This window comes from Ceratotherium simum, chromosome 17 (genome assembly GCF_057802395.1).
Source record: "Ceratotherium simum simum isolate JZ-2026a chromosome 17, ASM5780239v1, whole genome shotgun sequence".
NCBI classification, from domain to species: domain Eukaryota; kingdom Metazoa; phylum Chordata; class Mammalia; order Perissodactyla; family Rhinocerotidae; genus Ceratotherium; species Ceratotherium simum.
The window spans coordinates 47,929,778-47,943,614 of NC_141916.1; the positions used below are offsets into that span (position 1 = coordinate 47,929,778).

Genomic DNA, 13,837 nt, shown 5'->3' on the forward strand with positions numbered 1-13,837 from the left:
TGTAAACAAAAATTCCATCACATTGTACATATTATTCTCTAACTTGCTTATCAATTAACAACATATCATGGTTACACTTCCAGATCAATATATATAATTCTTTTTAACAGCTGTACAGAATGCCACATAAGGGTATACCATTATTTATTTAACAATTGAAATGCATTCAGGTTCTTTTGATTAGGTCGAACCATATAAAACTGCCATTTTTATAGGCTTCCTTTTTGTTTTGTTTGTTTTCTATTACGATGTTATAATAAATATCTATGTATGCATATCTCTATAAACTTTTATTTCTGTGGATAAATTCCAAGAAGTGGGATTCTAGTGTAAAAAGTGTGTATATTTTACTCCTAGATTGCTTTCCTAAAATGTTGGCATAACGTATGGTCCCATCAATGACGTTTTGGGAAGTTATAGGTCACAATGGCCTCTTTTCAGTGCTTCTATTAGCAGACTTCTCTGCTGTCTACTGTATTTGCCATTATTGACACACCTTCTCTCAAGGCAACACTTTCAACCAGTTTTACACTTGCCTCTTTTGGTCTCTTTCTGTAGCTTCTCTTCTTCTATTTATTCCTAGATACTTGTATATCACATGGTTCTGCCCTGGCTCACTTTTCTAGTCACGCTAAACGCTCTATTCTCTCCTTAGGTAAGTTTATGGTTTCAACTATAATCTCTACCCTCCAGCCACCAATGAGGTGGTTCAAGGGTGAATTCACCTGAATTAGAAAAGAGTTTCCCTTCCTGAAGACGTCTGACTGTCATTGTCCACAAAACTGTGGTAATAACTACTCAATCACGATTTAATATTCTACAGTATGTCCCCCGGATTGGGTGGTATACAAGCTCCACCATCATCACTGAGAGCTGTGTTTTCCTTTCCTCTCCTGAGTCCAAACTTCTATATCAAAACTGTCTACTGGACATCTCCAGCTGGATATTTTACAGACACTGCCAATATAAAAGACCCATTGTTCAACTTATCAACGCCCCATCTTGAAATACTCCTTATGCATTTCTTTTCTTAGAAAATGAGACTCTCATTCACTGCCGTGCATAACTTAGAAACCTGGAAATTCATCCTAGACTACTCTCTCTCTCAATTCACTGATAGGTTACCAAGACCTGCTGTTTTCATCTCATAGTCCTGAAATCCATCCTCTCTTTTCAACACCCAGTGCTGCTGTCCTGACCCTTGCTTTCATACTAAAAATAACTTCCTCACTGGTCTTCCTACTTTTTGCCTTCCTCCCTTCTATTATCTACACTGTTACCAGAGAAATTATTTAACATGCAAATCAATTCTCCACCGTAAGAAAAATCCTTCAGTGTCTACATCATCAACAGGCTAAAATCTAAACTTCTTAGCATGAATTACAAAGCTCTTTATTATCCAATACCTACTTACGGTCTTGCCTCATTTCCTGACACTGTCTAAAAGCACCCTATGCTTCAGCTACATGGATCTCCTTTCAAATCCCCAACATGCCAAGCTCTCTAATAATTCAGTGCCTTTGCACCTGCTATCCTTCTGCTTGGAATTCCTTGTCAGTCTTCTTGGCCTGATGAACTCCGATTTATATTTCAAGACTCAGCTCCAAGGTTATTTTCTCTTCTTTAAATTGTTCAGGCAGACTTAAGTGCTTCTGCACTTGAGTTTCTTGTTGATATGGTACAAACTTGCACTATAGCAATTTTAACATTTTAATTATTTGTTTTAATAATTAGCGTTTCCAAAACAGGTTGTAAGTTTCTTGAGGGTAGGGACTATGATTAATCTCATCTCTGCATCCCCAGCACTTAACATAGTGACAGGCACTGAGTATTTTTAATAGGCTCTTGAATGAATACGAAAACAAATTAGGTAGGAAGAACAGCATCTTCGCTAGGGCTTAAGCTTAAGCTATAGATTTCCACTTAAGTACCTTAAAAATTGTAAAAAATACACTAAAGGAAATTTAAGAACAGAAAAATAAAGTAAATCTCATATTATTTCACCATCTTAATCCCTGTTTTAGCACATTTACTTTTGGTCTTTGCTCAAATATGTGATTATATATGTGTTTATGTTACACATGTATATACATTCATATTTTACATAGCTGAAGTTAAAATGTACATGCACGTTCATCTTTTTAAGCTTAACTAATTGTAAACATTTTCCAACATTGTTGGAATATAATACCTCATTCCCCTACTTAGGTTGACAGCCTAAAGAGACCTAAGTTGTAAATGAGTTTTCTACGATAAATAGGAACAGATCCAGGTTTTGTGGGACTTGAAATTTATATAATTTTGAGGAATGTTTTCAGAAAAAGCACACAAAATTATCTTACTTTTGCAAATAGGACCATGTAAACACATTGTTGGGGCTCCTCCCTGGGCTTCGGAAGAGAACTGTGAAAGTGAGGGGTCCTGAGGGTTAATTTTCATTAGCTTCACAGTTCTCTACCTCCAATTATAAATAATCCTGGAATAAACATCTCGAGCATGTAATTGTCCTCTCTCTCCCATTATTTCCCAAGGATTCCAAGTTACTATGATACCATTCCCCTTGAAGGAGCTGAGAAAGGGAATGATCATTTATCGAGCACCTATTATATATTGAGCAGTTTATATATATTATTTAATTTAATATCTACCACAAGCCTGAAGGAGGTATTATCCCCATTATATAGAGGAGAAAACTGAGGTGCAGTGTATGTAAATATGTCTGAATGACACATCTAGTAACTGGGAGGGTCTGGATACTAACCCTCATTCCAAAGCTCATGCCTTCCCTGCTACATCATGGTGTCTCCGCAGCCTCACTAGCTTCACCATAATACATTCTCTAGGCTATTGTTGAAAAACCTGGTTCTCAGTTATTTGTTTTGAGGAGACTAGAATACAAAACTCGCAGAGTCCTGACGCGATTCTTGGAAGAAGATAATTTAAATCAGTGGCGGTTAGCCTTTCGCTGGTGAATTTAGGGGAAAGTGATTTGGCTGTTTCTGCCCTTCTGTCTGATGACACACAGGCATCCCCTTGGTTCAGCGTGCCTTTGTTGGAAGGAGCAGAGTGTCCGTAATGGGAAGACCTGGGTTGGGTTCGAGTCCTGCTATTCACTACTTGAGTGGCCTTGGGTAAGTCACTGAACGCCTCAGGTTCTCATTTTCCTTCTCTGTGCAGTGAGAATGATAAATAACAAAATCCGCCTTACTCCAGGGGAGTTTTGAGTTCAAATCTTATAACGTGTGTGCAAGCACTTGGTGAACTCCAATGTCTCTGAGATTTTGGTAACATTGCGGGAGTAGCTCCACCTCCTCGCCCATCTGCCCCCAGGTAAGGGCGTGTGACAGCTGGGCAGAATGCACCTGATGGCTGCATTACGGTCAACTGGCGGTGGAGTGCCCTCCTAGACTGAAGCTGCCACGTGATTGCAGGGGCCGTCTGGGCCGTTACTCCTGAACGCCCTGTGCACGGAGAATAGCAGAGGCTGTGCAAAATCAGAGTCTGACATTCTGGGGAATCCTTTCCTTCTCAAGCTGGGAACTGATCATCAAAACATGCCAAACAGTCATCATTCAAAGCAACTTGTAAAATCCCTAATACAGTCCTGATCAATTGTCCCTTTGCTCTGTCTTAGGTGTTGACGCATTTATTTTGGAATTTTATCCACCGGTTTAGAAATCGTTAGTTCTTGTCGGACTTAATTCTGGGGGCACTCTGTAGTTCTGGGAAGCCAGGAGAAAATACAAATCTCAGTTTGAGTTGGCGTTTGAACACCGTTCACTAGATCCACGTTTAAAGCTGGTGCAAGCAGCATTAGTTTTTATTTTCCTTAAAAAAAGAAAAAAGATGCTTACACCAATTTCCAACCCTGAAGATCGAGCTCTTCACCCCGTGTCGGGATCCGCGGGGCTCCGGGAGCGTGGACCTGCAGCTCCGCGGCCCCGGGCCCGCCACCCCTTCCTCCGGCCCAGGTGGCAGCCGGCGTGGACCAAGAGCTGCACCTGGCTCTGCAGGCGCCGGCCGCACAAAGAACAGAGCAGGCGGCGGCCCGGCCGAGCCGCAGAAAGAAGTCCCGACCACGCCGGCTCCTGTGTTGTTCGACGTCGCTTCACGCCCTCCGCGGGGAGGGCCGGAGCGGCCGGCTCGGGAAAGAATCCCATTGGAATGCGCCGCCTGGCAGTCTTGCGCCTCCAGCTCGCTTCTGCTCGCCCGGCAGATCTCCCGGGGTCGCCAAGCAGAGGCCGTGCGCGCGGCCCCCACTTCTTTTCATAACCGCACGGGAGGCGGCGCCGAGGGAGGGGGCTCGTCCGCGCGCAGGGAGACTTTGGCGGCGGCGGCGGCGGCGGCGGCCGGCCGTATCCCTGCGCCGCTGCGTGAGAGGAAGAGGCTGAATGAGGAGCTGCGCGGGGGAAGCGGGGCGCCAGGGGAGGAGGCGGCGGGATGGGAGCAGACGCTGGCGTCGCGCGAGCCCCGGGCAGAGCGGCGCGCTAGAGAGGGCGGCGGCGGCGGCGCGCGCGGAGCCTTGACGTGCCCCTTTCTTTCTTCTCTCTCTGGAAAGCTGGGAAGCATGAGCATGCAGACCTGCCGCTGCGGCGGCCGCCCCGGCTCCTCGCCTCCCCCTGGTCTGGCCGCCCCTCGCCGGTGAGAGGAGAGAACGCGAGAAGGGAAGATGGGGGCCGTCCTGAGGAGCCTCCTGGCCTGCAGTTTCTGTGTGCTCCTGAGAGGTGGGAAGAACGGGGAGGGGGACGGGAAAGTTGGTGGGATTTGGGGGGGAGGTGGCCTGGTGTGTGTGTCTGGGGGGAGGGGAGGGACGGAGGGAGGAGAAGGGGAAGAGGAGAGAGGAGAGGCCTGGTGGTGGGGAAGGAGCGAGAAGGGGGCCCGGGAGAAGGGGCTGTGCGCCCCGCCGGGCCACCATGCAGACCCCCGCCTAGGTTTCCCGACCTTATCTGGACAGATCGGAGCCTCGATCCGGGCTGCCTGGCTTGGTGACCCCCTGGAGCCCCTTTCTCTTGGAATGACTGAGGGTCTGCGTGTCCCCTTCTGCCTGGAGTCCGCAAGAAGGGTCTTTGTATGTATTTTGGCTTTTAACATGTTCGAGCCCAAGATGCTTTAACGTTGGCCTTCCCTCTCGAAGCCCCCACCTTTCCCGTGTCTCTTATGTGAACTTTGAGAGCCCTCTTCCTATTTTTCCAGGCCGTGTAACAACTAATAATTGGCTTCCGTGGGGGATATAATGATCCTGGGTGAGGGCACAGTTGGGAAGTGACTCCGAGGTTATATAGGTCGAGCGTTTCAGCCTTGGGACTCTTGGGAGCCTCAGCCCGTAATAAAATAGAAACGTTGCCCTTGTTACCCCTGATGTGCAGGACCTGCCCCTATTTTCGGAGCGTGCAAGTGTACACTTGGCACTAAGTAGGAAAGTTATCCATGTGTGAAGAGGAGCCTGTCCTGGGACCTAAGTTATCATTTGCTGCGCTCCCCTGGGGACTGCTTGGCACTTTGGTAAATAACACAGGCTATTCTGGATAATTTGCTCCGAGAATCGCATAAATTCGATGGTCTGGTGGTTTTTGGAATTGGCCTGCAAAGCTGTCACATACGCTCTGACTTTTATTTTGTGACAGTTCACCAAGGTTTTTGACTGGTCTGCAAGATTTCGGCAGCTCTCAAACTTATCAGTGTTGAAGTGGTGATGAGTCTGATGCTGTTGAGTGTTTACCAGCAGAGGAATTTAAGTACTGATGGATGCAGTGGCTTGTAGCTTTGGTTTTGTTACAGTTCTCACTTGTCCTCATGGTCAGTTCTTTTCAGGTATGGGACCCCTTGAGTCTATGAAGATTTTAGCTATTAATTTAACAAGCTAAACGTTTGTTAAGCCTCCAAAACTTACTGAAGTTTGCAGAACACAATAGTAACCAATGATCCTGTGCAATAAATGAGACATGCCGTTTCTGTGTGTATATATTTATTTTGGATGGGAGAGATTGACTTTTTTTTTTTTTGAGGAACTTTTTTCTGTACTCTTCTGCGGAATTATTACGTTTGCATGTTATATCTACTTAATAATTAGGACTCACGGTAAGCCTATTATGAACTATTTACACATGTAAATCCCAGAAAGATAGTGCTCATTTAATTGTCTTGACAGAGAATTTAATGCAGTGTTATGAACTTAGAGGTTTAATAAGTAAGTATATGTTTATTATAGTATACTCCCTGTTGAGAGGGAATTTTGCTATAGTTGTGAGAAACAATTATATTTGACATAAGAATAAGTATATATTTTAAGACAGAAGGTTAATAGAGTTAAGAAATATGAGAGTCAGCTGATTGGTTAGAATCTTGGAGAACTCTAAACCCATAACCCGGGATGTTTCTGGTTGCCCAGTTGTATTTCTTGGAGAGGAAGGGAGTGATGTAAATGCTATTTATTTATTTTAACACCAAGTCTGAGCCTAGAGTCGGTTTTTTTTCATTGCTGGAGTTGAGAGAAGTTGCACTTGAAGTAACGTGTTGAAGTGTGGTTTTATGTAACAAGACCTAAAAGAGCTAATAGTTTAAATTGCCTCATTTACACTAGCAAACAAAGTTTCCAAAAGTGGAGCTCTCATTTTAAATGTAGCGTAATAATGGTATCAGGTGGTATTTGAATTTAACAGTACTTAACTGTGTGTACATGTTATTTGAACTTCAACTATCTTGATGTGAAAGATTTTTATTCATAATTTAGATTCTTTTCACTCCTTGATAATGTCATCCTCTGTTATAATAATTATATTAGTTAACTTTGGATTCCAAGGAGAAATAGGTGATGAATTTGTTGCATTAAGATTTTTCCTCACTGGGCCGGCCCGTGGCTTAGCGGTTGGGTGCGCGCGCTCCGCTGCTGGCGGCCTGGGTTGGGATCCCGGGCGCGCACCGACGCACCGCTTGTCAGGCCATGCTGTGGCGGTGTCCCACATAAAGTGGAGGAAGATGGGCACGGATGTTAGCCCAGGGCCAGTCTTCCTCAGCAAAAAGAGGAGGATTGGCAGATGTTAGCTCAGGGCTGATCTTCCTCACAAAAAAAAAAAAAAAAGACTTTTCCTCACAGAAGAGTTGGAGCTTTAACATTGGGAAGATGGGGTGATGAGAATTTGGGAGATGTTTTGTCCTATACCCCTGTTAAATCAATAGCTGAAAGCTGGGGAATAATGCTGTCATCATCTGGGCTGCCTCCCTGTCCCTGTCATCGGAGGACAAGTTGCATTGGAAAGATTTGGGGATTTCAAAACTAAAATCTTGGGTATAAAGTCCAAGCTTCATTACTCAATAATTTTGTGTTTCTGGTCTTGTCAGTTAATTTCTCTGGGCCTCATTTTGTTTTCCTGTAAAATGTGGGTAATACCTATCTGACTAATTTGCCGGTTTATTTGGCATATTAAATGACGTAATGAATGTAAAGTGCTTTGCAGATGTTATTTTCTGTTATAATTTTTGACTGTGGGCATATTCTCAAATGCTGGAAATTTGAAACTAATTTGTATAAGATTCACAAATTCTTAAAGGTAGAAGAGATCTTGATCGTTCTGGTCTAACCGCTTCATTTGCAAGTAGGGAAACTCAGGTTTAGAGATTATTACTTGATCAAGATCCTACAGCTAATTAATGGTAGAGCAGGGACTTATTGTTCATTCTTTTAGCAAATATGTATGGAATACCTACTAATATATCAGGCTCTGATGATATAGTGGTGAGGAAAATAGACAGGATCCCTGCTCTAATGGACCTCACAAGCTGGTTTGCCCTTCTTACCATTCTCTTAGTTCCATCCAGGTACTGATTAGAAATGATTATATCTCTGGCTTTTTAGAGGAAATATTTTTATAAGATTATAAGTTTTGGAATATGTGTATGATCTGTAAATACTGTATCCCAGCTTACTTTGAGGAGGCTTTTGTTGTTTTATAAAAATTCTTTGCTACTTTCCTTTTTGTTGTTGTTGTTATTTGTTTTGGTGGGGTGTTGGTAAATACTGTCAGCACAAGACACTAGTGTTTCTCTCTTTTTTTTTTTTAATTTTATTTATTTATTTCCCCCCAAAGCCCCAGCAGATAGTTGTAGGTCATAGCTGCACATCCTTCTAGTTCCTGTACGTGGGACGTGGCCTCAGCATGGCTGGAGAAGCGATGCGTCGGTGCGCGCCCAGGATCGAACCCGGGCCACCAGCAGCGGAGCGCACGCACTTAACTGCTAAGCCACGGGGCCGGTCCAGACACTAGTGTTTCTCATTTGATAGTTTTATAGAAGCAGTCCTTGGAAAAGTTTTTGCTTTACTTTCGGATATAACAGTGTCTTGGGGAGGTAGAATGAATTTTGGAGTGGAATCGGGAGAACTAGATTCTGGTTCTGAGTTTGCCATTAGTGACCTTGGATAAGTGACTTAATCTCTGTGTACTTTATTATCTTCATTAGGATAATGAATCCTTCTTTTGGAGATTCATAACTCATGTTAACACATTAAAGGCTCTGAGAGATCCTGAGGTAAAGAGACCGATTTTAACTTTGTTTAACCCACTATTTCCCAAACTCGACAGTGAATTTGTTCATAAATCCTTTTAACCATTCTATGGAATCTTTGTTCCAAGCAACACGCTTGGATAGAAGCTGGGCTAGATAACCCTTTAAGTATTAGGTTGATTCATGTGAATTGATATTTGATGACACTTTCATATAGTTGAATCTGATACTTTAATCCCTACTTACTTGGCTTTATGTTTGCTCATTTGGCTAGGGAACAAGTTGACCAGTTATGAAACTTGAAAGTTCTGGCTCATTGTTATCATCAGGCCTAACAGTGAGTTCCCGTGGTTCAGTTTTTCAGAGAATTTGTTTTTTTCTTTTATTGTGAGGAGGATTGTCCCTGGGCTAACATCAATGCCCATCTTCCTCCACTTTATGTGTGGGACACCTGCCACAGCATGGCTTGGTAAGTGGTGCGTAGGTGTGCACCCAGGATTGGAACCTGTGAACCCCAGGCCGCTGAAGCGGAGCATGTGAACTTAACCAGTACGCCACTGGCCCGGCCCCCTGCCCCCTTTTGTTTTTGGTGAGGGAGATTGGCCATGAGGTAACATCTGTTGCCAATCTTCCTCTTTTTGCTGAGGAAGATTGGCCCTAAGCTAACATCTGTGCCCACCTTCCTCTATTTTGTATATGGGACGCTGTCACAGCATGGCTTCATGAACAGTGTGTAGGTCCGAGCCTGGGATCCGAACCTGCGAACCCCGGGCCATCGAAGTGGAGTGCGTGAACTTAACTACTATGCCACTGGGCTGGCCCTTTTTTTTTTTTTTTCTTTAACTGGAGATTTTTCCATTTGCTGAACTGAAATACTGTTTCCCTATAGTTATACATGCTTTGGCTATCAGAAAAAACTGTCTTTTTAGAATATCAAAGAAGATTCTGTGAAGGGGTATATGAATGGAAAATGTTTTATGTGAGCTTATAATTTGAATATATTGGAAAAACAACACAGGTTGTAGTTCTTTTTAGGCCATGGGTAAGTAACTACTCTGAGAAAATCCATTTTCATCGTGAAAATTTTATTGCAAGTTTATATTCAGAGAAGATTGTAAAGAGGGGCACAGTAGCAGAAAGGTATGGGCTTTGTTGAGAGACAAACCGAGTTCAAAGCTTCTACCATGTTACATAACCTTGGTCGAGTTACTTAGCTTTAGTTTTCTCTCCTGTTAGATGAGGATAAAACCTTACAAGAATTCCGTGAGAACTGATGAGGTAAGGTTTATGAAGGGATAGTGCAGTACACAGTCAATAGTAGAATTCGAATAAATGGTCGCTTTTATTAAGGTGGCTAAATTAAAAGAAACATTAATGCTCAAGAAAGACCAGTAAAACATTTAAGTCCTGAGCACTGTTTTAGGCAGTCAATAGTTGTAGGCCAGTGGTTTTTAGACTTTTTTTTGACTGTTCTGCAACTGAAACAAAAGCTGCATGAAATCTTTTACTTCCAATATTTTCTATTTTGTTTTATATAAACAAGCCACTATCTGCTAAATTAATTTTACGTTGTAAAGGATTGCAACTTGAACATTGGTTTAGGTGATTATTGTAAATAAGCTAGAGGATAAATAGGTCAGTTGATTGTGATACTTATTTACTTAAGAGTTAAGTATGGGCAATATAATTTTATCAAAACATTGGCTAGATAAGAAATTTTATTATTGTGTTATTTATTTACAATAATTAAAATTATTCAATTGATAGACTTCGCCCTGTAGGATGAGTAAATGCTATACTGATTCCTTTATTGCGTGTTTCACTCTTTGTGTAACAGTCTTTATGTATCTTCTATAAAATAAGCCTTATCTTAATGAACAGAACACTGCTTCATGTGAATAATTGTGAAATTCAGTCAAATACATGGATTAGGCAACCTAAGAATAGGATATTTGTCCTTGAAATTATTCATTTAAAATATATTTTGTCTTAAATGTAAGGAAAACAGTGTTATTTGATATCATTGGCACATGCTTTTGTTTCTCAAGGTGTTCGTGTTATTTGTGGCAGTGACTACCCTCACAAAAGGTTCAAGACATTCAGATGTCAGACTGGAAAATATTAAAATGTGCCTGGGCTCTATTTGGTGAAAATTACTGGTACTTTGATGCTCTGATCCTATTAGCTGTAATATAACTTGCTAGTTTTTGTTTCTGTGATACCTTGCTTGGAAGGACCAGGAGATTGGGGATGCAAATGAAATCATATTTTTAGGCAAAAAAAACATTAATTAAGTGAATTTTTAAGTTATTGATGCCAGGCCTAAAGTTGTTAATTAGATTTTCAATAAAAATAAAAATGCAGTGGTGAACGTGATCATCAGAAGTCATGTTTTTTAAGAAAATAGTCACCCAGATATTGGAAAACTGTACGTTTATCAAATTATGTACGTTTGACCAGGAGGCCATTTTCTGTAACAGACTTGGTTGTCATCACTTTATCACTCTTAGACCAAAGCCGCATCTAGTAAAGGATATAGGGATAGGAGTCTTCCTCATTATTGGCCAGCTTTATTGGGAGGTGTAATTTAAATATATCCATAAATGTATCCAATTTAAAGATACTATATTTTGCAAGTCTGAAAAAGCTAACAGCTGAACTTCATTAGCATGAACTCTTAGCTACACATTATATGGTCTTTATTTGTAACAGTTTCTTGATTTATGCCAATGAAGACAATAGCTCTTAGGTAAAGTGTTTTAAGAACAGAACATTTTCCTTAGTATACCACCAGGTACCTGAGCATTGCTCATATTAGGTATTCTAAATTTCACATTTAAAGCAATATAAAAAGATGTAAATTTTAGTGACATTCCTACAGTCTAATTTGGATCTTCATTTTGTGTTTTGTCTCAAATCATTTATTAGACATTAAGTTATAAATTTGTAACTACTATAAAGTTTTTTTTTTAGCACAGATGAGATATGGAAAATTAATCATACTAATCAGAAAAAAATAAGCATGTTTATATCTGAGGTTGAATTTGAAGTGTGGATTATGTAATGTGTTTTCTGGTTTTAGGATATAACTATTGCATTGATAATATAATTAGTGTGCCTAAGTACTTTTTTAGTCTAGTTTTTTTAAAAGACGTAATGCACATACCATAAAGTTCTCCATTGTAAAGTGTCCAATTCAGTGGTTTTTATGTATTTATAAAATATATATTTTGTATATATTTATAAGGTTGTACAACCATTACCATTATCTAATTCCAGAACATTTTCATCACCCTCAAAAGAAACCCCATTCCCCTTACCAGTCACTTCCCATTTCTCCTTCCCCTCAGCCTATAGTAACCACTGATCTACTTTCTGTCTCTATGGATTTGCCTGTTCTGAACGTTTCATATAAATGGAATCATATAATATGTGGCCTTTTGCATCTGGCTTCTTTCACTTAGCATTATGTTTTTAAGGTTCATGCGTGTTGTAGCATGTATCAGTACTCTATTCGTTTTTTTATGGCTGAATAGTATTCCATTGTATGGTTATATGAAGTACTTTCAAATGAGTGTGGGTTTGATCATTGGAATCTTTATCTTCAGAAATTATTTCTGAAATCTCCACTTTTGAAGTTACAGAAATAGACAAAAAAATCTAAGTTCCTGTTTTTCTGTTGGAGAAGCACTCAGTGGTTTACCAGTGTCTCATTTCTGTGTATTAACTGAAGAATAATTGAGTTAAACCTTTTTACCAAATTCGTATCTAGATTAATAGCATAGAAGGGAAAATAGAAATTACCTGGCCCAACTTCTTCGTTTTATAAATTAGAAAGATGAATGACTAACCTAAGGTCAGATTGCTGGTACTCTGGACAGTAATTTTACATGCAGTGCTTTCTGTGTGTACCTAATTTTCCCTGGGCCTTTTTATGGTTTTGAAAAATGATACCGATCACTTTTGATAGAGGAAAATAAATATTAATGTAATTTTGGAATTTGCAAATAGGTGGTTTGTCATAGTACTGTTAAATAAGACATCTGGATTTAGGTAAGGAGAGACTTTATTTGAAAGGATTATTGCAGCAGGGAGAATGCTCTGAACGAAAGGTCTGCAGGCATCTCAAAATCAAACAGAAAAACGTTTCTTTTTTAGAGAGGGTAAGCAGGGCTAGCTGAAACTTTGGAGGGGTGTGGGCCAAGTGGATGGGGGTGAGCAGATTGCACAATCAAGATAGTTTAACTGGAAATTTTTTTTCTCTGTGGTCAGCTGAAGCTTGGAATGAGTTGTTAAGGGTGGAAGTTCTGCATCTACTTCCTTAAGCTTTGGGCAAGCCAAAGTTTAGGGGCTTGTGGGAGAGGAGAAAAGCCTGACTAAAGTTTGGTCAAGCTAAGTCGGTAGATAGGTAATAGGCAGTTGTGAGCACTTGGTCCGTCCCCCTGTAGATTGGGTGGCTTATAAACAACAGAAATTTATTTCTCACAGTTCTGGAGGCTGAAAGTCCAAGATCAGGGTGCCAGCATGGTCAGGTTCTGGTGAGTACCCTCTTCCAGAAGAGTTTGCAGAAGAGAAGAGATTGCAGACTGCCAACCTCTGTTTGTATCTTCACAGAGCAGAGAGGAAGCAAGCTGTCTCTTGACTCTTATAAGTGTACTAATCCCATTCATGAGGACTCCACCCTCGTGACCTCATCTGATTACCTCCCAAAGGCCCCACCTCCTAATATCATCACATGATGGGGGAGGGTTTCAACATATGAATTCGGGAGGACACAGACATTCAGTACATAACAGGATATAGAATGAGAGTCATTGTGAAGTTGATCTCATTAGATTTGGCCTGATTATTTATGTAGTTGTAGGCCTTTTAAGTTTCCTTTGCTGGAAGTTTTTATAAGGAATCTGAGGTTGGACTTTTAAAAGCCTCTTGAGGTCAGGGAGCCATGTCAAGAACTCACCACCAGGTTTCACTTGCAGTACCAATAGATTTGGGTGAACTCCTGAGGTTTCCAAAATATCGTAGGATTCCTGCTTGGAAGTGACCTTCCTTGCTTCACCTGTAAGGCCGTGAACTCTGTAAGGCAGGTACCAGTCTGGTTTTCCCAAGAGGACTGTGGGCATTGGCTCCATAAAGTCAACCATAGCTCCTTAAAAGTGTCTGGTTATGTCTGATTAAATGAGCACCATTTTCAAATATGGCGTTCCAGTCAAAACCTTGGTTGCTAACCGATATTTCCAACTAGTTGGACAGACTTTTTTATTGAATCTGTGCACACATAACTATATTGCCATGAAAATAAGAATAGTCAGTAAGAGATTTTTGAATTATGGGAGAT

General features: G+C 41.1%; 1 protein-coding gene across 1 annotated transcript in view; it reads left to right on the forward strand.

Annotated features, from left to right (window-relative positions):
• Positions 1 to 4,473: 4,473 nt before the first annotated feature.
• Positions 4,474 to 13,837, forward strand: part of LRP6 (LDL receptor related protein 6) — a 177,891-nt gene continuing 168,527 nt past the window's right edge. Inside the window, exon 1 of the mRNA XM_004435377.3 lies at positions 4,474 to 4,724. Within this exon, the coding sequence (XP_004435434.1) occupies positions 4,670 to 4,724 (55 nt within the window). The 5' untranslated portion in view covers positions 4,474 to 4,669. The remainder of the gene's footprint in view (positions 4,725 to 13,837) is intronic.